Source organism: Grampus griseus (assembly GCF_964374135.1).
Source record: "Grampus griseus genome assembly, chromosome: 21".
In the NCBI taxonomy this organism is placed as follows: Eukaryota; Metazoa; Chordata; class Mammalia; order Artiodactyla; family Delphinidae; genus Grampus; species Grampus griseus.
In genome coordinates this window covers 21,216,297-21,239,959 of record NC_139015.1, presented here as the reverse complement: position 1 = coordinate 21,239,959, position 23,663 = coordinate 21,216,297, and the positions used below count along the sequence as shown (strand labels likewise).

Below are 23,663 nucleotides of genomic sequence, written 5' to 3'. Positions count from 1 at the left end.
TTAAAGTGACAATTCTCTAAGACAGCAGATCATACAGGTTTCCAAGGTGGAAGATATTTGATGCAGTTCATATGACAGATTTAAGAGAAGGGGACACCCCTTTCCTCCTTATTTACATCTAAGCATCCCAACTGCCTATTGGGTTTTTGTTACTGAGCGGGAACCTGGGCTTCCTGAGCTTTTTTGGTAGAGAAACAGTAGTAATATCCCCAGAAGCCATGGAAACATGAAAATTCCACTTGTGGCTTGTACTAAGATTGACCAAAGTCTGCATTTGGAGGCTTCCCACTTCCCTACACACACACACACACACACACGCACACACGGAGAATTTATCCTGCAACCACAGGAATAATCTGGTTTTGTCTGCATTCACTTGGTGGGCTTCACAGCTATGACTTCTCATAGTGACTAGATGCAGAAAAATTAACACCCACAGCCTCAGGCGAGTTGTTAGGACTGAGAAATAACTTTTTCCATCCATGAGGCTATTCTGTGGCGGAACCAATCCTCATAGAGCCTGTCTGTCCCATGGGGACTGATGGAAATCTCACTGGGTCATCTCTGTGTTCCTTGCCTTTCAGAGGCTCAGCAACAGGTCAACAGGAATGGCCATCCTGGACTCATTCAGGCCCTAGTGATTTTCTTTCCTTCTTTCTAGAAATGAACATTTCTATGTTCATTTTCAACTTATCAAGTATTTCAAGCATACGATGAAGTTCAAAGAATAATTTAACTCACTTTCATGTGTCCCCCTAAGATTTTTCAAATATTAACATTTTGTTACCTGTTTTGGATTTTTTTTTTAAATAAAATATTGCAGGTACAGTGGAAGATCCCTGTCCATCCAATTTCCATTTCAATTTCCCCTTGCTACCCAGAGTCATCACTATCTTGAAGTTGATGAAGTTATTTCCATTTTACCACATATATGTAATATATAAAGAATACAGAGCATCATTATGTGTTTTTAAATTGTATATAAATGGTATCACACTTTACATGAGCCTTTTGCAATCTACTTTTAATATTCAACATTTTAAGAATAATTTTCATACTGGTACCTTAAAATCAAGTTTATTTATTTTTGAATGCTATGTGGTATTCCATTACAAGACTATACCACAGTGTATCCACTCCTCCTCTATTGATGGACATTGGACTGTTTATGATTTTGTTTTTGCTGTTAGTAACACTGTGAACAGTCTTGTCCATGCATGAGTTTCTCTAGATCTGCACTGTACAGTGCAATAGCCACTAGTTAAAATGTGGTGAGCCTAAATTGAAATGTGCTGTAAATATAAAATACATACCAGATTTTGAAGACTTAGAATGAAAAAAATAAATAAAATATCTCATTAATAATGTTATATTCATTGCATGTTGAAATGACAATATTTTTATGCATTTTGTGAAATAAAATACATTATTAAAATTAATTTCATCTATAATTTGGCTACTAAAATTTTTTAAATTTTATATATATATACATGTATAGATATATGACTTGCATTATACTTCTGTTGAATAAGGCTGTTCTATCAATAGATCAGGAGTCAGTAATCCACCACCCACAGGCCAGCCATCTATGTCTGTGAATAAAGTATTACTAGAAAACGTACCCATTTGTTGACATATAATGGCTGCTTTCCTGCTACAACAGCGGAGTTGATACTTGCAACAGAGACTATATGATCTGTGAGCCTAAAATATTTACCATCTGGCCTTTAAGGAAAAGTTTGTCTATCCCTATTTAACCTTTTTTGAACCAGGTTTTTAAAATATATTTTAAAGAAATATATTTAATATTGTGATCCAACACACATACACACACGAAACAAAAATTCCACAAAACAAAGTTTCACAAATCCTCACTCTATATTTTCATATTTTTTTCTCGTCTGTTCTTATTAAAGTAAACTGCTAGTTGGTAAACTGCCTTGGCTCATGAAATTGACCTGGCCATTCATTCACTACTAGTCATTTGAAAATCATTGTTCCCTTTGCATCTGGCACTGAGCATTTTTCTTTCTTTTAATGCTTCACTGTTACACTAAATAATTATGTGTATGTGTGCATATGTGTATCTGTATATACTCATACATACACACATTTATGTATTTCTTAGTTTCATCTATTTATATACATTTCATCTAGTGTTTTTCTGCACCAGCTCAGCAGCTATGGTGCTGGAATTTCTCCCTTGGCAGCTTTCTGAGCCTGAAAACCAAGAGACTCCAGGGGCCACTTTGAAGAGGGCAGCGTAGTTGGATTGCCATAGATCTGGCTTTTTTCCTAGACTGAGGACTTGTCGTTATTCACAGCTTCATATCTTGGCTTCATCTGCAAAAGCCATTATTGATGGATTTGATGAGGATAAAAATATTTCATGAAACTTTCTATGATTATATTTTGCCAGAGGGTAAAATAAAGATAATATACTGCCGTAGCACTTCCAAAAGATTTGACATCCCCACGGTCCCTACAGTGACATTGAAATATAAAGAATACTATTAGTTGTAACATTGCCATCACTGTCACACTTAGGTGTAACAGCTTTAAAACGTCTTTTAATCTGGTTCTAAGTGTTGGAGGTGGGGAGACAGACATGTTTCTAGGGAGCACATTTCATGGGAGCGAACTTTCTCTAAACTTTTCTGTTAATGAACAAGGGATTCCAGTGCCTGTGAGGACCAGTACAGGGCTGTGCAATATTGAACACAGAGAATGATCGATACATTCTTGCCTGTAAGGTCATGTGCGTTAAATGAGGCAGTTCTGATGCCAAATCAATACTGTATTGTGTATTTCCTACAGCAGATATTGAGATATAGATCTGCCGTAGTGGGAGCAGGCATGTAATCAGGAAATATCAGTTCAGACAAATCTGGGTTACCACCAACAGGGAAAGGGCTGGATTGATTGTGGTCTGTCCGGCTGCGTGGGGGAAATGTCAGGTCAGAGTGAATATTCATGTAGTCCTTGGAAAGAGGGAAAGAGAAATCAATAAGCTAAACCTTCCACTTAATAATGGAACTCTTTTCTCCAAGGCGAGTTCTTTTCTCTTGAACTTGGTATTCCTGTCCCTGATGTATCGGTCGTGCTATCTTAGAGATGCAATCAAAGATTTCATAGAAAGCCTAAGGGCAGATTCATTCCATAGTTCTGGAATAAGGGTTATGTTAACATGGTTCCATCTAAACATTGCACTAGATGTCTGGTTAAAATTGACCTTAAGTCCAAGGAATAAGCTAGACCCTTTGAAGCTATGTCAAGAGGGTATCAGGCACAAAAGAAATCTCTTGTTTTTGGTCTGAATTTGCAATTCCCTTGTCCTGTGATCTTGCAAAACCTACCCAATCTCTGTGTATCTCTATACATTGGCTTGTATGATAATGTTCAGTTTTTCTTTGTAGAGATGTTACATAGAATGTAGTAGATGACGTAAATGTTTTGGCAGACGGGGCCAGAATATGAAGGCAGTTCCTCCCAAATCATGATTTTGGTGCTTTTCTAAATTTAATAGACTCACTTCTCCTTAACCATGCTTGAGAAATCTCCTGCCATTCACGTGCGTAAGGTTTCAGAAGAGTCCCTGTTCTCTCTTCCCTGAATTGTTTTTTTAAAACTTACTGGCACTGATCAGGCTTCAGGAGCATAGTAGGTTCATAATCCATCAGCTGGTTTTTGAATAGAAACCAAATTAATTACTTTTATCATTTGTTTCTACATTTTCCAGGCACCTTTTAAAAATGAACAAGAGCAGCTCTGATTTGGAGAAGGTGAGCCAGGGCTCTGCTGAGAGCCTCAGCCCATCCTTCAGGGGCGTCCACGTCAGCTTCACCACGGGCTCCACGGACAGCCTGGCCTCTGACTCCAGGACCTGCAGTGATGGAGGTAACAGACTTGACCTTGATGGAGAGGCTTAGATTCCCTGAGTCTGGAAGGCCAGCCTGGGTTAATTGCCTAGATTCGGAAGGGCCGAGCTAGACCTACTGTCTTGGTCCCACTTTCCCTGTGAAGTAGACTCTACCAAGGAGCAGCTGACATTTATTCCCTATTGAGTTTATGACAAGGCGCCTCATCCCATATCTCCCTCTCCAGTTACACACAGCGCATCCGCATGGCAGCAAGGTGGGAGGAGGCTGAAGTCGGAAGCATATCGAAAGACTCCTGATTCCTTGGGTAATGAGACATCTGTGTATAGGTCTGCGTTCCATTTCTGTCCTCAGGATTAGTTTACAGGGGATTGGGTGCATGCCAACCACAAATTCCCCCTCCTCCACCCTCTGTCTCTCTCATTCTTTCATGGGCACACACACACACACACACACATGCACACATATGCACACACTTCCTTGGACACACAGCAGGCGTTTACATAAGTGTGTGTTGAATTAAAGCATGCCGGCTTCATTAGACCACCATCCACCCCACTTTCTGGATTAAGCTCTAAGGCGTAATATGTGGCTAAGTCCTGACTGGGTGTACAGTCGGCCCTTGGTATTCTCGGGCTCCAAATTCGCAGATTCAAAGACCTTCCAACCTCTGTTGGTTCGGGTTCAGAGGGCCGACGGTACTCCGCCATTTTATATAAGGGACTTGAGCATCCACGGATTTTGGTAGCTGAGGCGATTCCTGGAACCAATTCCCCGCACATAATGAAGGACGACTGTATTCCTAAAAAAAAGAACTCTTGCTTTCCTGTAGTTGTGATGGGTACTATTAAAACCTTCACCCTTTAACACTTGTGTGTGTGTGTCCTCTCCTGCTTTTCTCATTGACTTGCCCTAGCATGTTAGGTTTGGACGTGTGCTAGCATGACTGTCTTTCTCAGTCCTAAGGAAGTATTTCCTCTCAGTAGGCATTTTTGGAGTAGAGGGTTCCATTGTGAATTTACTGTCACCAACATTTTTCTATCTAAAAGATTAGCGCTGCTAAGACAAAAGCATATGTTGTACGTCAGCCTGTGGTGTGATCTGATGGGAAACTTCTGACAGCTCTGACTTCAAAACAGGAAATATCTTAGCCTTGATTTGGGTGGGACGTGGCAAAAAAGGATTTTCTTTCTCTGCAGATTTTCCTGGGTTTCTATCTTTTTCCTTTTCCCATTCCATTGTGCAGAAATTCTACAAGGCACCTTATGCCATCGAAGGCTGGGCTGGGCACGTGAACCGTTAGTCCCTGTGCTGGTCAGCCCTGACCTGCTGTCTTGGGATTGTGAGCAATTCTGAGGGAGGGGTCTTTCATCCTCCACTTGCCAGCTGGTGTTAGTGAGAACTGGACTTAATTGCCCCAGCACTTTGCTTCTCAGAACCAGCAGATCATGATGTTTGCTCTCAGGGCTCTTACACGGTCTAGCCAGGAAGGTAAGATTAAAATACGTGACATGTGGGTGGATGGGTTAAGCTAGGAAATTGGGCTGCTCAGAACAGGAGTGCTTATGAAAGCTTCCAGAGAGAGAGAAATCAATGAGTGCTGATGTAGGGTTCAGGGAAGGCTTTTTTTTTTTTTTCTTTTGGGCCGCGCCTGAGACATGCGGGATCTTAGTTCCCTGACCAGGGATTGAACGCGCGTCCCCTGCAGTGGAAGCGTGGAGTCTTAACCACTCCACTGCCAAGCAAGTCCCCAGAAGGCTTTTTGAGGGCATGGGACTTCAGCTCTTGTCTCCAGAGTGGTTAAAATTGAGACGGTAGAGGGAGGAGGAGGGGTCTTTGCAGGTTAAGGAAACAATTCAAGAGGATAGAAGGCACAGGGTTAGCAGTGCACATGGGGAAAGGGTCAGACCAGCCCAACGCACTTCAGTGGAAGCAAATGAGGGGCAGTGGGACATGAGGTGGTGGGAGGCTGGGGGCTGGATTGTACAAAACTCTCAAAACCAGTTTGTGGAGTTCGGAAATAGGGAGCCATTTGAGGGTTTATGAGTACAATGGTGACACCTAACTCAGTCATTTTCGAATTAAAATGAATATATTTTCTTGTACGCCTGACACTGAAATCACATTGTAAATCAACTGTACTTCAGTTTTTAAAAAAGAATATATGTTCATGGTTAGTCCTTTATCACGAACGAGTTATTCAGTGGAAATGCACCTCGAAATTTAGATTCCTAGAAGATCAACAAAAAGGTATATATACCTTCTTACCGGACTCTGGCTTCTCAGAGCAAAGCAGTTTCTATCTGCTGCTCCTGCTTATGGCTCTGTACCCAGAACCATGCTTTGAAACTGGCAAGAGACCACAGGCATTCTCTCTCTCTCTTTTTTTCCTTTTCTGTGTCTCTTAAACATTAAGCTGGAGAATGTCCAGAACCGCAGGTCCTAAAATGTAGGAAACCCTTCATTCAACCGCTCGTCGGTAGCCAAGACAGCTGGCTTTAATCTATTACTGAACAATTAGCTTTCCATCCTGTGAATCCTCACTCACTTTTACCTCGTAGCTGAAATACTGACCCATCGTGCCTTTTGTTACTATTCGGCATCTAGCGCCAAAGCTGAGAGAGGGAATCCAAACGGGAGAGGTGGAGTTAGGTCAAGAATGTAGCGTCCACCTCTTTAATATTATATATTAAGTCAAAAGAGACCATTCAACTATACATTGATTTTTGTCAGTAAGAATTCAGTAACGAAAACAATGCATTTCGTGGACTTTGTGCCTCTGTGGTATGGGTGGGCCTGGGGGAGTTAAGGACAAAGTCATTCCGGGGCATAGCATAGTAGTAGTCTGTGTAAACTTCTTGGAAGCTCATCAGGGTTAATGGTGAAAATTAGTTTTCTACCATTCAGGTTTTGTGGTCCCCCAAAATATAGTTTTAAATTTTCTAAGTAAAATAAACATAATCGAAAGCTATAACTTGGTTGCATTTTAAAAACGAGTGTGTCTAAACTTTTCGTTGACAAAATATTTTATATCAGTGTTAATGTCAGCTCTTTGTGCTTGTATCACATTCCATACTTCTCCAAGCACATCTGTTATCCCATTTGTCCATGTGGGCAGTTTCATTGAACAGTAGGTCAACTTGGTGAAAGGAAAAATCCATCTAAGCAGTTGTCGGGTTTATGCTTGGTTGGGGAGGGACAAACTGCATGTATTAGGACAGATCCACGAACGCTGCCAAGGGGAAGGTCCTCTGTAGTGGATGGATGGATGGGCGTGGGGGGAATGATCAGCAGAAATGGTCACCAGAAGACTCTTGTGCTTTTAAATGGTTACTTTTAAATACGCAGACCTCATAATTGCATTAAGATCATTTTCCCTTTTGATTTAGGATAACATTACAACTCAGTTCCACAGTTAAACGAACATCATAGATGCCAGGTTCCCCTCTTCCCAAAGGAGATGAGTGCTGTGTTGAACTGAAAATATGGGCAGAAGTGATAGATGAGAGGTCTAAATAACTATACAGTAGTGAATATACTTATAAACTCCCATGAAGCTATGCACCAAGGCAGTGTTTGTGTTCTGATTTTTTTGTAACTGCCAACCAGAAACACAGGAAGTTAATTAAATATCTTGACAGTAGTCAGCTTGTGTTTCTCAACAATAATGCCAAGAAGATTTTTGAAATATAGACATTAATTCAGTCATTGGTTTGATAGATATTTGTTGAATACAAACTATGGGCTGGATACAGTTTTAGATGCTGAAGATACAGCAGTGACCAAAAAATGCCCTGTCCCTTCCTTTCGTGGAGCTCACATTCTAGTGGGGAGAGATGGGCAATGAGGAAGATAAGGGACTAAAGTAGCCAGTGTGTCAGATGGCAGTAAGTGCTATGGGGAAAAGTCAGCCAGGAAGGGGCCAGGGAAGGGTGGGGAGATAGTAAGTCCACAAAGACGTCAGTCAGAATGAGTGACAGCCTGACCCTCACTGAGCCCTTGCTCACCCACTCAGGCTGTTACCTGAGACTCTAAGAAGAAATAGTATTTTTAAAAGAGTCATGTACCACAATGTTCACTGCAGCTCTATTTACAATAGCCAGGACATGGAAGCAACCTAAGTGTCCATCGACAGATGAATGGATAAAGAAGATGTGGCACATATATACAATGGAATATTACTCAGCCATGAAAAGAAACGAAATTGAGTTATTTGTAGTGAGGTGGATGGACCTAGAGTCTGTCATACAGATTAAAGTAAGTCAGAAAGAGAAAAACAAATACCGTATGCTAACACATATATATATGGAATCTAAAAAAAAAAAAAGGTTCTGAAGAACTTAAGGGCAGGACAGGAATGCAGACGTAGTGAATGGACTTGAGGACATGGGGAGGGGGGAGGATAAGCTGGGACGAAGTGAGAGAGTGGCATGGACATATATACACTACCAAATGTAAAATAGTTAGCTAATGGGAAGCAGCCGCATAACACAGGGAGATCAGCTCCGTGCTTTGTGACCACCTAGAGGGGTGGGATAGGGAGGGTGGGAGGGAGAACACAAGAGCGAGGAGATATGGGGATGTAGGTGTATGTGTAGCTGATTCACTTTGTTATAAAGCAGAAACTAACACACCATTGTACAGCAATTATACTCCAATAAAGATGTTAAAAAAAAAAAGAAGAAGAAATAGTATTTTTAAAAAGGTGGTCCTGGGAGTTCCCTGGTGGCCTAGTGGTTAGGATTCCAGGCTTTCATTGCCGTGGCCCAGGTTCAATCCCTGGTCAGGGGACTGAGATTCCACAAGCCGCACGTAGCAGCCAAAAAAAAAAAGAAAAAAGAAAGGTGGTCCTGAAAAAGGCATCTAAAACTCTCTAGCCAAAAATAGCGTGCTTTCTGACAATTAAGCAGGCTTGTTAGAGCACTTGATCCTAAATTGATGGGTTCAGTCTAATATATTACACTGATGTTTTGCTCTAACACAGTATACCCTCCCATCCCCCACGGAGACAGACTGAGTCACCGGTTCTATTCTGGGAGATGTGTTACTGAAGGATGGAGAAGTTATCCTAAAGGAAAAAATACGCGTTTTTAAGATTGTCTGTGACCTGAGCCCTCACAGTATCTCTAAAGTGAAGCTTCGTTTTAGTTTGAGCTATTCCCTTTAAACTGAATTTTTAAAAATATATTATTACTTCAATGAAGTCAATACATGTCTATGATAAAAATCCAAACAATGGAGAAAGATATAAAGTGAAAAGTCAGAGTCTTCAGACTCCCAGCTCCACCCCCCATTTGGAACATTTTTTTCTATATCATCCCAGAAATTCGTATCCATATTTTAAATATAAACTTCAGTTCTACACATTTTTGTACTTAATGTATCTTGAAGTCCTTCAAATCAGAACCTCTAGGTCTACCTCATTTTTTTTCATGCTGTATATTTTTTTCATTGTATAAATTGGTTAAACCCTTCTCTTGTCAATGCACGTTTAGGTTACTTTCATTACAAGTCTGCAGGAAGATCCTGTGACGTACACCAAGATAATTTGGTGAGCATATCTGTAAGATAAATTACTAGAAGTAGAATCGGTATGTCAAAATGTATATGCATTTTTAAACAGATGTTACCAAATTAACCTCTAAAAATGTCAGTTTATGCTTCTGTCAACAGCATGTGAAAGTGCCTTGAACTAACTTTTAATTTTACTGTTCATTTGGAAGAAAACCCATGATGATTTTGTTACAACAGGGGAAAGATCATGGAACCACACATGGGCTGTAGACACGCAATATTTTCCACGAGCCTGTTTTCCAAACTGAGACGGTGCTTCTCCTGTTTTGCATGTCAATTGCCTACCCATCTGGATCACTGTTTCTTGGGATGATTAACTGGTCTGGAGAGACTTCTCACAAATGCCACATTTTCCATCCAATTGTAAAATGCTAATACTATGCTTCCATTTTCAGACCACCTTTACCTTCTTGAAAAAGCAAGGGTTCCTCTTGAAGGAATGCTATGTGCCTTCCTTTAAAAAAAAAATTAGAGTTTATTCTGACCAAATTTTCCTTTGGAGGAAAAAATTACTCTCTGTGAGGCTAGAACATCCCCTCTGCCACCACTCTTCACGTCTTCTGGGGGTGGGAAGAGGGGTTTTGGCCAAAACCTGTAAGACTGCCACTTCCTGTGTGACCCTGGCCTACACAGATGGCTTTAGTTTTCTCACCTTGAACATGAAGGGATTGAACCAGGCCACAGGGTGTGGGTGAGGTTTTCTCCATCTGCTTTGTTCCCTCTGCCTTGCATTTTGTAGGTGCTCAAGAAATGCTGAGTGAATGCATGGATTCATCTATACAGCCGTTTCCAGCCAAATCTCTTATCCTCATTTTTAAAAACAATCCACAGAACACTCAGTGTTTCGAACAAAAGAAAATGCAATTTGCTTTCCTTTACTTTAAGTTGGAGACTCGTCAGACACCAAAGCTGAAGTTTGGAGCTGGGGGACTCTTAGCTGGGACCCTGCCCTTTGTCCCCACATTTGTTCTGGCCCAGCTGCCGTCAGGAGGCAGAGCCGGGCTCCAAGCAAGCCACACGGGCTCATTTATACGGTTCAAAACTGGACTGACCACTTCCTCCTGAAGCCCAGCTCTCCCTTTGGCTATAGAGAACAGTGAAAGTACCTATTAAAACCCAGCCAGAAGAGAGGACTCTATAATCAGAAAACCTCACAGTGCTGGGTTTGAACTTTTGGCCTGCATTTCTGCATAGGAGTTGAGCCTTTTTTTCCCCCACCGTTGAAATCCTGATTTCCCTTCTCTGCTTTATAAATATAATGGCACCAAACTGGTATACTTTCCTCTCCATCGTTTTAAGATCCCACCCAGTGCACCAAATGTGATGTGTAGTTTTTTCCTAGAAAACTTCTCTAGGAAGTTCTCTAGAAAACTTTTTTCTCTTCTCTGAAGCACAGGCACTAAGGAGATGCAGAGGTGTTCTGCTCTATAGCCGGCTGCAGGCTTGACATGCAGAATTGGAAATTGGAAGGAAAACTTAGGAAATGGGATTTGTAGCTCTCTGGCCCAATTAGGACTCAAAGTCATTTAAAAAAAAAACAAAAAACCACTAATTATGTAACTATGATGTAGGCAGACTTCCCAGCAAAGTATTTTTCATTCATATCCTTTGATATGAATTTTCCATTCATATCCTTTTTACACCCTTAATTGTAAGCCAGAATTTGGAAACAGGGTGATCTAACACCGGCATAGAACCGGGATAAGCTGTGTCTGTGAGGAGGTGCCCCATGCGAGAGCCAACAACACGACAGAACCAGAGCGGGTCTTCTGGGGGGCTCTCTGGTCCCGCAGAAGACAGCTAACTGCTTGTCTCATGCTGGAGAAATCGGTTTTATCGAGAAGGGCTACACGTAGACATCTCCCTCCAAATATTAACAGCCAAGAATATTAACAGCTGAGATGTTATATGGTCCTGGGGTGCCTGGGGGCGATCAGAGTGAATTATGGTCTTTTTGCCTGGTGCGGGTCCACATCTGGAGAATGGTCAGAAGATGGTGTACCTGTTACCCAAGTAGGAGATTTTTTTTAAATGCAAAAATCACAATATGTGTATGTAATGCCCAGTCATACAGAGGAAGTGCACATTTCAGATGAGCCTCACTTCACCAGATGAGGTCTGTGTAATGCAGTCCTTTACAACCTCTGGGGAAGTGCATGGCTAGGAGCCTTCCTGTGCAGTGCCGTCCTCTGATTACCGTGTGCTTTAGGCAGTGATTGTTGGGTGAGAAACACCTAACATCTAAAAAATAAAGAAAAATGAACCAGTCCACATGCTAATCCCTGAAGCCGCACCTCCTTCTAATACCCAGTACTCCTGCCCCTACTTAGCTAAGTGGTTATGGGATATAGATCTGATCAAAGCCACGCACTCACAGTTCCCACAAGAAAGCAAGAGAACACACACAGGGCAAAGGAGAAAATCACTTCCTTCCAACGCCTGAACACACGCGTTATTTTCTGTGCTAAAGCACAACCTCTTGGTTTGCTTTGGTAATCTAGGGAATGAGAAGTGTTACCGATATATATATATATATATATATTTTAAGATTCCTGCTATGCTTAAAGATTGAAAAGTTTTCCAGCAGCAGCTTGTGGGAACTAGAGATAGAGGAACAGTGGAAGCAAGATAACCATCTGCCTAGAGGTATTTTATTTCAGGGGCAGCTTTGAGACAAAATGCACATGAGGAGTTGTTGAAAATGGAGAGAATGGCTGAAATTATAGACTGTTAGTGCTGGAAGGAGCCTTCGCAGCGATGCAATCCGGTCAGTTTTTGTTTTTTTGCGGTACGCGGGCCTCTCACTGCTGTGGCCTCTCCTGTCGCGGAGCACAGGCTCAGCGGCCATGGCTCACGGGCCCAGCCGCTCCGCGGCATGTGGGATCCTCCCAGACCGGGGCACGAACCTGTGTCCCCTGCATCGGCAGACGGACCCTCAACCACTGCGCCACCAGGGAAGCCCCCCGGTCAGTTTTTAAATGAGGAAATTCAGCCGAGTAAGATTGACAGCTTACATCAGGGTTCATCCCACTATGCGCCCTCAGATCAGACCAGAGGCAGAAAGGAATGTGTTGAAAGCGTCAAGGAGAGCTGTAGGGGGAAGCCCAGGAAGACAAACCAAAGAAAGGGGTGGGAATAAGCATAAGGCTTAAGGAGGGGACTAGCCATGAAACTGATTTGTCAAAAAGCTCCCCGGCTGGTTGGACGGGGGACCCAGGTGTCCTGACCATAGGCAGGCTGTCCCTGTCTGGACAGGGAGACTGGAGGCACTGAGTAAAGCGTTGACCGGGATTCTGATCACGCTCTGCCTGCCGCCTCCCCAACCCTTATCTTCTGCGTGTTGATAATGCATCTCTTTGCACAAACCTGGTTCCCAGCTCCTGTGTTCAACTAGCTGCGTTTACCAACTCTGTCCTCCTGGGGGCTTTGCGCTGGAGCTTGTACTGTGCAGGAGGCCCCTGCTGTCACTTACTGATGCTGGTCAATGGGGCTGAGGCACGGACATCGGCGCCTGAGGACATGGTCATCCACCTGGCTCCCTCCTGCCTGTGGAGCACCCCCATGTAAGGAGGCCCCCGTGTTGATGGGAGAGGCTTGGTGCCAGCCCATTCTGTCCCCCTTTGGCTGGAGAAATCAGAGAGGGACTCAAGCAGAGACAGCTGTTACCTGTTCAGAAGCAGCCCTGTGAAGGCCATGTGCCTCTGAGTGAAGTGACACAAAACTAACAGACAGTTTGCTTCCTTTGCGGCCTTTCTACTGCCTCTGGCCTCTGTGTTTGTTGTGCGTCTTGCATCTTGGTCGTCCTGCTAAGGTGGGAGGGCGTCCAGAGAGGCACTATGTGCCCCACCCTTAGGCTACATGCACAGTCAACTAAATGAGGGGCGCACATCATAACTGCCTATTTCCTTGAATCTGAGACCCATATTTCTTTCACATTTTAACCTTCAGGATAATAGGATGTATTTTATAATGTATGGATACAGTTAATGTTTTGGGTTTTTTTTAATCCCCTTAAAAACTGTTATTAAAATATTGGGTATATCTTTGAGTCAGTTCTTAGAATGAAAGAAATGAGTATTATTTTCAATTGGCCCTTTCTTGTCTCTGATGTCAGTACCTTTTCTTATGTATTTTTTACCTGAGCTCTTGTTTCATTGTGAACTCTCCATTTCATACATTGATATAAAGAGTAAGTCCAGTCTTCGCTCTTATCTCACTGTCTGTGACATTTCTGAAGGTCCCCATGCTCTGCGGAGGCCTGAGGCAGTGATGGAACTTTCCCCAAATCACATCAATATCCACGTGCACCTCTGGGAACTGTGGGGCCTGGGAACCACTCGCTTTCCCTTGAAATCTGTTTCTTCTTATGAAATCACATTCTCTGTCTTCTGAAATGTCTGTGGGCCTGCACTGTCCCCCAGGCCATCAGGGCATTTGTCAAAACTCAGAGAATTATACCCTAAAAAGGAGGAATTATACTGTAGCTAAATTGTACCCTCTATAAACTGACATTTTGAAAAAATCCAGCCAAGCCATACATGTTCAAGTTTGTTGGTGCTGTTGCAACATTGTTTGCAAAATATTAGAAGCAACCTAAGTGTCCATCCACGGGGGACCAGTTAAATAAATTTTGGTACTTGCATATGATGATACAGTATGGGATAGCTTTTAAAAAGAATTAGATAGACCTGAACATCATCTGATGTGGAATATCTCCAAGCCATAGTGGCAAGTGAAGAAAAGGAATACTGCAATCAGTGGGCACCGTTTGCTCTCCTTTGTGTAAATGTGTGTGTGTGTGTGTGTGTGTGTGTTTGGGTTGTTTGGCAGATCTCCAGAAGGATGTGTGGGAAATTGCCAGCCATGTTTCCTCTGAAGAGAGGGACTGGGTGCTAAGGAACAGGGTAGGAGGAAGACTTCATTGGCATTGTACACCTTTTTTGCATTTTGAGTTGTGTTCATTGTGCATATGTTGTCTCTTCAAGAAATAGATAAAAACAAAATAAAATAGATTGCTTTGATGGAAAGAAAAAAAAAGGCCCACGGGATCCTGGAACTGAACCCTGGGCCCCCGGTCTGATGGTTTCTGTTTCTCTTTTTCAGGTCCATCATCTGAGCTGACTCACTCGCCCACCAGCAGCGGGAAGGAGCTCTTCAGCCCTGTCCCCTTCCCTTCGGGCTCCACTGAGGATGTGTCCCCCAGTGGCCCCCTGCAGCCCCCACCTCTCCCCCAGAAGAAGCTAGTGAGCCGGGCGGCCTCTTCTCCGGATGGCTTCTTCTGGACCCAAGGCTCCCCCAAGCCAAGAACAGCAGGTCCCAAGCTGAACCTCAGCCACTCGGAAACCAACGTCTGTGTCCATGACGAGTCCCACTTCAGCTACTCCTCAGGCCCCGGCAGCCGCCTCCAGCACACCTTCTCTGCTTCCGAGCCTCTGGAGAAAACATTCAAAGACAATGGCCCCTGGGGCCCAGCGCCAGGGCTGGCGGGCAGCCAGAGCCTGCAGGGCAAAGGGGTCTCCTCGGCCGCGGCCTCCCAGCTGAGCGTGTCCAGCCAGGCCTCGGCGGGCAGTGCCCAGCTGCAGCTGCACAGCCTCCTGAGCAGCATCAGCAGCAAGGAGGGCACCTACACCAAGCTGGGAGGGCTCTACGCCCAGTCCTTGGTCCGCCTCGTGGCCAGGTGTGAGGACCTCTTCATGGGCGGCCAGAAAAAGGGGCTGCACTTCAGCGAGAATAACTGGTCCCTGTTCAAGCTGGCCTGTAACAAGCCCTGCTGCGACTCGGGGGATGCCATTTATTACTGTGCCACCTGCTCCGAGGACCCCGGCAGCACCTACGCTGTGAAAGTAGGTACCAACCCCTCCTCCCATTCCACAGTGCCGCCAGCCGGTCCTGGCTGGGGGGGCAGCGCTATGGCTGGGGAAGTCATTTCCCCTCAGCCAGCTCCCGAAGGAGGGTAGATTCCAAAAAATGCTCGGTGATCTCACTCTCTGCCTGGCCCAGGACGTGGTGCAGTGTGATTTGTACAATGAATACAAGGTTCATTCTGTGCTTTCAGGAACTAACCTACGTGATCGAGTTGGATTAAGACAGTTGCCTTTTAATGTGATGGAGAATTCATTCATTTATTCAGCAGGTTTCTATTGAATGCCTCCTATGAGCCAGGTATTTTGTAAAGATCTGAGTATATAGAGGTGAACGTATGGTTCCTGTGGAGCTTATAATCTAATACGGGAGGTAGGCAATTCAGATATAGTTCTTAAAATAGAGCCGGAAGGAGAGTTAGACCCAAACATCATCTTGAACCACAACAGTAATATTATTGATAGAGCAGTCGGTATACAACTAGACTCTTGGATGGGTGTGTTAACTACACGACCTCAAATCCTCACAGGGGAGGTAGGTGTTACAGGTGGGAAATCTGAGGCTCACAATGATTACGTAATCTGCCCACAGCTGGCAGGTGGCTAAGATGGATTTGAAGTCTTCTTTGTCTTGTCTCGAAGCCTATGCTACCACCCTTTCAGTTAAGAAAAATGAAGTTCAGGGAAGCTAAGTGACGAGCCCAAAGTAACACAGCTGTTTAATCGTTGGCCCTGGATCAGGGCTGTTGCTAGCACGCCCCACTGCTCTTTTGGGGCACAGCTCTGAGTAAGCTGGTGGAGCTGTCTGTATCCATCTGGGCCCCCTGGTGGCCCCTTTTCTCATCTTCTTTTGGTGTCCCTTGAGTACCTGGTGGTCTGTGGTCCTTCTATAAATGCAGGCTTTTGTGAGGAGTGAGAAGGGAACCCTGAACTCTTTTCTGCCATCACCTGCCCCAAGACATTCTTTTATTTCTAATTAGAAAAAATGCAAACGGTGAACTAACATGAAACGATCTTGACGGGGTGGCTTCCTTCTTACCAGTAAGATTTTTTTTAATACTATGATTATTAGCCAAGGAAAATTGCAGTGAATTTTACTGTGAGATTTTTCTTTTAAAAAATTGGTGACACCACCATAAAATATAGATTGGGAACCCCTGATTTATTTGTTCAAGGGGCTCTGTATAATTACTCGCTGCCTTCTTGCAAAAAAACTAGGCAGGAAGGTAGCTATTAGGAGGATCCAGTTCATTGTCAGAAATCAAGGCCCCAAAAGACTAGATAGATTTTTGAACTTCATTGCCTCTTTATATCTGAACTCGGCAGTACTCTCTTGTTGAGCTACCCTTCCTGGTCACCCCCCCAACCACAATTAAAAGAAAAAGAAACAACCCCAGCGTTTCCCTTCCTATTAGCAGGGTGCTGTATCCAGTAAAGGAAGAGTGAGTAGACCCTCCAGAGAGCTGGACATGGTCAGCCTGGTCATCGCTGGTGGCCCAGAGCCAGGGGCCTGTATCCATGCACTGAAAGGGATGTAAGTTTGAGCTCCTTGAAAGTCAAGGGGATGGAGGTGCCTTTAGGAAGTTCTTTGCTTCTGCCAACCTAGTGGACCTGAGAAAGGGATTTGTGAATAATGTCTCTGCTTCCACCCTGAACATTTCCTGTGTTCAAGTGCATGTGTTACTCTCCCCCTCCTACTTGGGCTGGACCTGGGCGGCTCCTTCACTGTCAAGAGACAGCTGACTTCTCCATTTTGAGGAGGAAAGAGCCTGGTGGGACAGACTTAATCCCTCTTGCCCATGGGGTGGAAAGTGATATGGCCCAGGGGGCCACGTGGCGCAAGATCTGCCGCTGGATCAGAACCTCCGGGCAAAGGGGTTTGTTTTTTATATCCATGATGGTGACGTGCAACTTGGATTCTAGGACCTCCTGTAACAATGTAGAATTAGCCAGTTCTCCGAAGAACAGTGCAGAAAATTCAGCATTTCCAGAGGATGTTAAAAGGCAGCATCGTTCATTGCATTCGAAATCTAAACCATAAGGAAGCCAGCGATAGACCTTGGTCCTCTTAAGGAAGAGAGTCCCCGGGGTCTCCTCTTTGATTTTGCTGGAGCCTTGGCAGCTCAGGGACTATCTCCGTAATGCGTGAAAAGAAAATCTGGAGAAGAGCTTCCAGTATTCAGAGTCTGGGAAACAACAATATCAATTTGCAAATGGGCCTGGTCTGGGGGGGGAGGGGAGGGGGAGGGGAGGGGGCGGGGCACGGAGCATCCTTCCACACTGCTGTTCCACTTCATTAGTGCTGATCCTAGATGGAATACAGTCATCTAAATCGGCTGAATCCCCAGGAGTGGGGAGGGGGCTCCTTCCCGCACCGCCTGGCTGTGGCTGAGCTCATTTCATCCGTGCCTGGGAAGCGGGAGCTTCAGTTGCAGCCTCCCACCTGCTCGGGCTGACGCTGGTCCCTCCGTTTGTGGGCTTGACGCCCTGTAGCCACGAGGAGGTGAAGCCAGCTCATGCAGCCCAGCTCCACGAGTATGAGGAGGGAAAAAAAGCCTTAGCTGTGTGTGCTTTCGAAGCCGTTTCATGCCTCAGTCAGCCAGAACTCCGGTAATTAGGGACCTGCGCTAAGCGGGCTGGGCCTTTTTTATTTAACAGACGTGACTTAGCCCAGATTTTCAACCACGAATCAGGCCGTGGCACCAAAGTTTAAAGTGAGACTTGGCTCAGTGAAACGTTTGAAATTTGAGCTGAACCAAAGGTCTGTGTGAAGGTCTTGAGCCAGAACCCAAGCACAGACTCCCTGAAAATGAACTTGGGGGGCGGTGAGGGGAGATGGGGTGGAAAAGAAGCCGTCCCCTCCCTCCGCCCCCTCCTCTCCCCTCACCTCTAATTTGACACTGTAGAATGATCTTGGCGGTGGCCCAGGGCTGCCCCTCTGGATAACACGCGCTCTGTCTTTTGTTCGAGGCAGTGAGGAAGCTGCAGGTCTTGCCAGAGGGACCAGCTCACTGATTCTGAAATGCATCCAGGCCACTTGTCATTTACTCTCCTCTTTCATTTACACCTCTGTGCGAAGTGCCTGGAGCTCCCAAGGAGAGTGTTTGCCGGGCCCAGGCCTTTGATACCCTGGAGAAAGGGGATCCTTGGAAACACAGCCCAGGCCCCGGCAGCTGAACCCTCTGGGTTTGTACAGCCAGCCAGCTCTGGAATTGCCCAGCACCACCACATGGCTACAGCCGGACCCGCAAGGGCAGTCACCATAGCAACCTCTCCCGGTGGGTGCTCGCCTGGGCATTGTGATGAAAGCCACACCTGTGCTGTGTCCTTTAATGCTCCCAGTGGCCCTGTGAAGAGGGACACTGCCCCTGAGATACAGAGGAGAAACATACTTGGAGATAAATACCATTGATCTTCAGTATTCGTGGATTCTGCGTTTGTGAATTCGATGCTGAAACTTACTTGTAACCCCACGTCAATACTTGGAGGGCTTTGGGGTTCATTCCTGAACTGGCACACAGTGGGCAGAGGCGGAAATCCGGGTCATCTGACTTGCACGTCTTCAGCTGAGGTGGTACAAAGGGACCCTCCGCCTTCTTGTTTCAGCTCTCATACTGTACACAGGTGTGCTTTTTGTGTCTATTGAGTGCCTCATCGTCACACTTCTGTGCTTTTCGTTGGCGATTTCGCTTTAAAATGGCCACGCTGAGCGCTGAAGTCCTGTCTCGTGTTCCTAAGGTCAGGAAGGCTGTGATGCACCTTTGAGAGGGTGTTAGATCGGCTTAGTTCAGGCATGAGTTACACTGCTGTTGGCTGTGAGTCAGTGTTAGTGCATCAGCAGTATCTATGAATAAGGCGTCTTTAAACAGAAACACACACAGTATACAACAAGGTTACATATTGAGAAGTTGGTGAACATCTTGTGACCAGAGGCTTGCAAGAACTTCACATTGTATTTCCCCAGGAGCAGTGGTTCAGCATTCATGCATTCAGTGTTTGTGGCTACTTAATAGAACATAACTACTACAAATAACAAGAATCAAGGGAAAGTTGCCAATGTCTACAGAGTTTATATTTAAACTAAGGTCCTTTTCACTCCAAAGCCCATACTTTTCACCTCCAGAACACTTCTTAGCTGTATAATCTAGGGCAAATAATTTAACCTCTTGAAGTCTCAGTTTCCTCCTCTGTAGTAGCATCTACCTCATTGAGTTGTTCAATGAGATTTAACGAGACATTACATGACAAAATGCTTGTAGGCATGGTGCAAGAGTTCGGTAGGTATATGTTGTAGTTGAGAAGCCCTCACTGGAGGGGATGACGTCAGTATCCATGGATGGCACAGCAGACGGGTCCATACACAGGGGTTGGTATTTATATGCAAGACTGTTTTTTGAGGACCCCTCCCAAATTTCCTTTAGTGTAATAGTGTTCCAGAAGATTGCCATTTAAAAATTGAATACAGGGCTTCCCCGGTGGCGCAGTGGTTAAGAATCCGCCTGCCAGTGCAGTGGACACGGGTTCGACCCCTGGCCCGGGAAGGTCCCACATGCCGCGGAGCAACTAAGCCCGTGCGCCACAACTACTGAGCCTGCGCTCTGGAGCCTGTGCTGTGCAACAAGAGAGGCCCGCGCACCGCAACGAAGAGTAGCCCCTGCTTGCCTCGACTAGAGAGAGCCCATGTGCAGCAATGGGGACCCAACACAGCCAAAAATAAAAACTGAATATAGCTGGGTGTGCTTGGATAAGAAAGAGCCTGCAGCAGTGCCTTTTAGGCATGCATTCTGAAATCACTTTTGTTAGTAATAGGAAGCACTGTCTGGGATAAAATGTACTTTCCTTTTATTTCTATTCTACTTCTCTAATAGAGGGATCAATAAATTAATGTGTTCTCTCCCCCAAGCCCTCCAATTATCTTTTAAAAAGTTTTCTCAGAAGCGGAGCTCTTTTATGCCAGGTTTTATGCTGAGCTTTGTAGAACTGCAATATAAATAAATCTCTTTGAAAAGGTACTTGCAACAGAACTTCTAAAAACGTCACCTGTAAGCATTGTGGTGCTCCATAAACACTGCTGTACTCATCTGAGTGCAGCCGTGCAGCACCCCAAAGGGTTATTTTTGGATTGTTTGCAGGATGATATTTTATAGATGGAGGCGAAATGCCTTTCTTCTCAGGATTACGCACTGATCCTTACCTTTCTACAAAGTACGGCTGGGGTTGCATCATCTCCTTTTGAGAGGGGCACCCACAGACCATATACCGACCCTTTCAGTGTAATTAGAGGGAAATTGAGGCCTGACAGGGGGCCACTGTGTCTGGCTCAAGACTCTTCAGTTGTGTGGCCACCAGATGAGGGTTCCTGTTGCTCAGGATCCTTAGTTGGCAGTCGCTGTCGTTAGTACAAGAAGATGTAGAAGAGGTGGGAAAGATACTGGGAATTCCCCAAAGGAGCTTGAGATCATCCGTCTGTTTATTCCCACCTCTGGTTCAGAGGGTGCCTTCGGGCCCTCTGGGTTCCCTATTCTCTGGAGAGCTTTCTGTTTTCTTTCAACTGCTCTGACTCACCCTTGGAGGAAAAGCTCATGGCTTCCACTTAGCGGCTCCACTGAAATCAGCCCCACAGGTTGTGCCAACCGGTAGGCATGGCATATGTACCTGGATCTAGAAACTAGGGCAGCCTAAGAGAATTTGACCAAGTTCTAGAGATTTAGGGCCTGCATCTGCCCCCGAGATTCCCCAAGAAGGGAACATCCCAGGGGTCGAACACATCTGTTATAAGGTAGCTGCCAATTCAGGTGCAAGGGCTGGGGAGTGAGGCTGACTGCCTGTGTAAGCTCTTATCTGGCTTCCTGAGAATTTGTCCAGCCTACACTGTGGGCATGGGGACGTCTTCCTACCAAGGGAACTCACTCTTGCTGGGTTGTGTGATAATTTTAGGTTTAACTTGTTAAGAAATTGCGAAACCGTATTCCAGAGTGGTGGTACCATTTTACATTCCACCAGCTATAAATGAGAGTTCCCATTTCTCCACATCCTCATAGACACTTGCTGTTATCATTTTATTATAGCCGTTCTGGTGGGCCTCACCTGGTCTCTCATTGTGGTTTTGACTTGCATTTCCCTTATGATTCATGATGTTGAACATCTTTTCATGTGTTTATGGCCAATTATATATTTCTTTGGTGAAATGCCTGTTGATCTTTTGCCCACTTTTTGATTGGGTAATTTATCTTATTACTGCATTGCAAGAATTTTTGGTAAATTCTGGATAGAAATCATTTTACTGGATATGTGTTTTGCAGATATTTCCTCCCACTCTATTACTTGTCTTTGCATTTTCTTAGTATCCTTCGAAGCATACAAGTTTTGAGTTTCGGTAAGGTCAAGCTTGTCCATTTTTTTCTCTCGTGGACCATGCTTTTGGTGCCATTTTTTCTCTCATGGACCATGCTTTTGGTGTAGTATCTGAGAACTCCTTGGCTCAGCCTAAGGTCTCAAAGATTCTGTCCTGTGTTTTCTTCAAAAGTGCGTACGTTTTGGCTCTCACATCTAAGTCTCTCCATTATGACCTAGGTCTCTGGGATCCATTTGGAGTTAAATTGTGTGTACGGTGTGAGATATGGGTGTAAGTTCACCGTTTTGCATGTGGATAGCTAAATGTCCCAACCCCAGCTGCTGAACCGAATGCTGGCTCTGGCCCTTTGACCTCACTGCCCCTTTCCCCCACAGATCTGCAAAACCCCTGAGCCCAAAGCAGCCTCATACTGCAGCCCTTCCGTGCCCGTGCACTTCAACATCCAGCAGGACTGCGGCCACTTTGTCGCCTCGGTGCCCTCCAGCATGCTCACCTCTCCCGATGCGCCCAAGGACCCCCTGTCTGCCCTGCCTTCACATCCCCCCGCCCAGGAGCAGGACTGCGTGGTGGTCATCACCCGAGAGGTACCCCACCAGACCGCCTCGGACTTTGTGCAAGACTCAGCCACCAGCCACCAGTCTGAGCCCGAGGTTTACGAGCGGCGCGTGTGCTTCCTGCTTCTGCAGCTCTGCAACGGGCTGGAGCACCTGAAGGAGCACGGCATCATCCACCGGGACCTATGCCTGGAGAACCTGCTGCTGGTGCACTGCGCCCCGCAGGCCTCCCCGGACCCCTCCTCCGCCACCTCCTGGGCCCCTCCCACCACCATACCCCCTGCCCCTGCAGCTACCCCTTCCTCTTGCCCCTCTGCCGCCCTGCCGGCCGGCGTCACGCCCACCCCTCCGGCTGGCCCCGCCTGTCAGGGAGGGCCCGGCGAGAAGCACTTGCCCCGACTCATCATCAGCAACTTCCTGAAGGCCAAGCAGAAGCCGGGCGGTTCCACCAACCTGCAGCAGAAAAAGAGCCAGGCCCGCCTGGCCCCAGAGATTGTGTCTGCCTCCCAGTACCGCAAGTTCGACGAGTTCCAAACGGGCATCCTCATTTACGAGCTGCTCCACCAGCCCAACCCGTTTGAGGTGCGGGCGCAGCTGCGGGAGCAGGACTACCGGCAGGAGGACCTGCCCCCACTGCCCGCGCTGTCCCTCTACTCGCCGGGCCTGCAGCGGCTTGCGCACCTGCTGCTGCAGGCCGACCCCATCAAGCGCATCCGCATCGGCGAGGCCAAGCGCGTGCTGCAGTGCCTTCTGTGGGGACCCCGGCGGGAGCTGGTGGAGCAGCCGGGCACCTCGGAGGAGGCGCTCTGCGCCACGCTCAGCAACTGGATCGACATGAAGCGGGCCCTGATGATGATGAAGTTCGCCGAGAAGGCGGTGGACCGCCGGCGCGGGGTGGAGCTGGAGGACTGGCTCTGCTGCCAGTATTTGGCGTCGGCGGAGCCCGGAGCTCTCTTACAATCGCTGAAGCTCCTGCAGCTTCTGTGAGGCAGCCCCCGTCCCGCGTGCTGCCCCCAGCCCCGCCCTGCCTTGCCTTGGAAACATCTGTGTCTCCTGGGAAATGGTACAAATGACTGTTGTACTTGGATGTTATATATATATGTGTGTGTGTGTGTGTGTGTGTAAGATATAAATACAAAAGACTGAGGATGTCACTGCCCACCCTGGTCTGGCCTCCTCTCCTCCCCTAGCCTCGAAGTTTTCGCCTACAATTGTGTACATTTCTAGCTTATTGCAAGGTCCTGAGGACAGTGTGGCCAGCAGCGTGAAGCCTGGACTCTGGTCTCACTACCCCATTATGGGCTCTCTTTACCCTCTTGTCAAGTGGCTATTTAAAAAAAAACCAAAAAACCCTCCATTTTTAATTAAAATTTTCGGTTGACTCATGAGTAAAGAAAGCTCTTTTATCCTCAAGTGCCCAAGTGCGTTAATACCTTTGGCG

General features: G+C 45.9%; 1 protein-coding gene across 1 annotated transcript in view; it reads left to right on the top strand.

Moving 5' to 3' along the window:
• PRAG1 (PEAK1 related, kinase-activating pseudokinase 1) overlaps nt 1-23,308 on the top strand; it is a gene marked incomplete at its 5' end in the record, with an annotated part of 42,783 nt that extends 19,475 nt beyond the window's left edge. Inside the window, 3 exons of the mRNA XM_082680302.1 lie at nt 3,740-3,897; nt 14,556-15,295; nt 22,043-23,308. Of these exons, the coding sequence (XP_082536428.1) occupies nt 3,740-3,897; nt 14,556-15,295; nt 22,043-23,209 (2,065 nt within the window). The 3' untranslated portion in view covers nt 23,210-23,308. The remainder of the gene's footprint in view (nt 1-3,739; nt 3,898-14,555; nt 15,296-22,042) is intronic.
• Nucleotides 23,309-23,663: the final 355 nt, after the last annotated feature.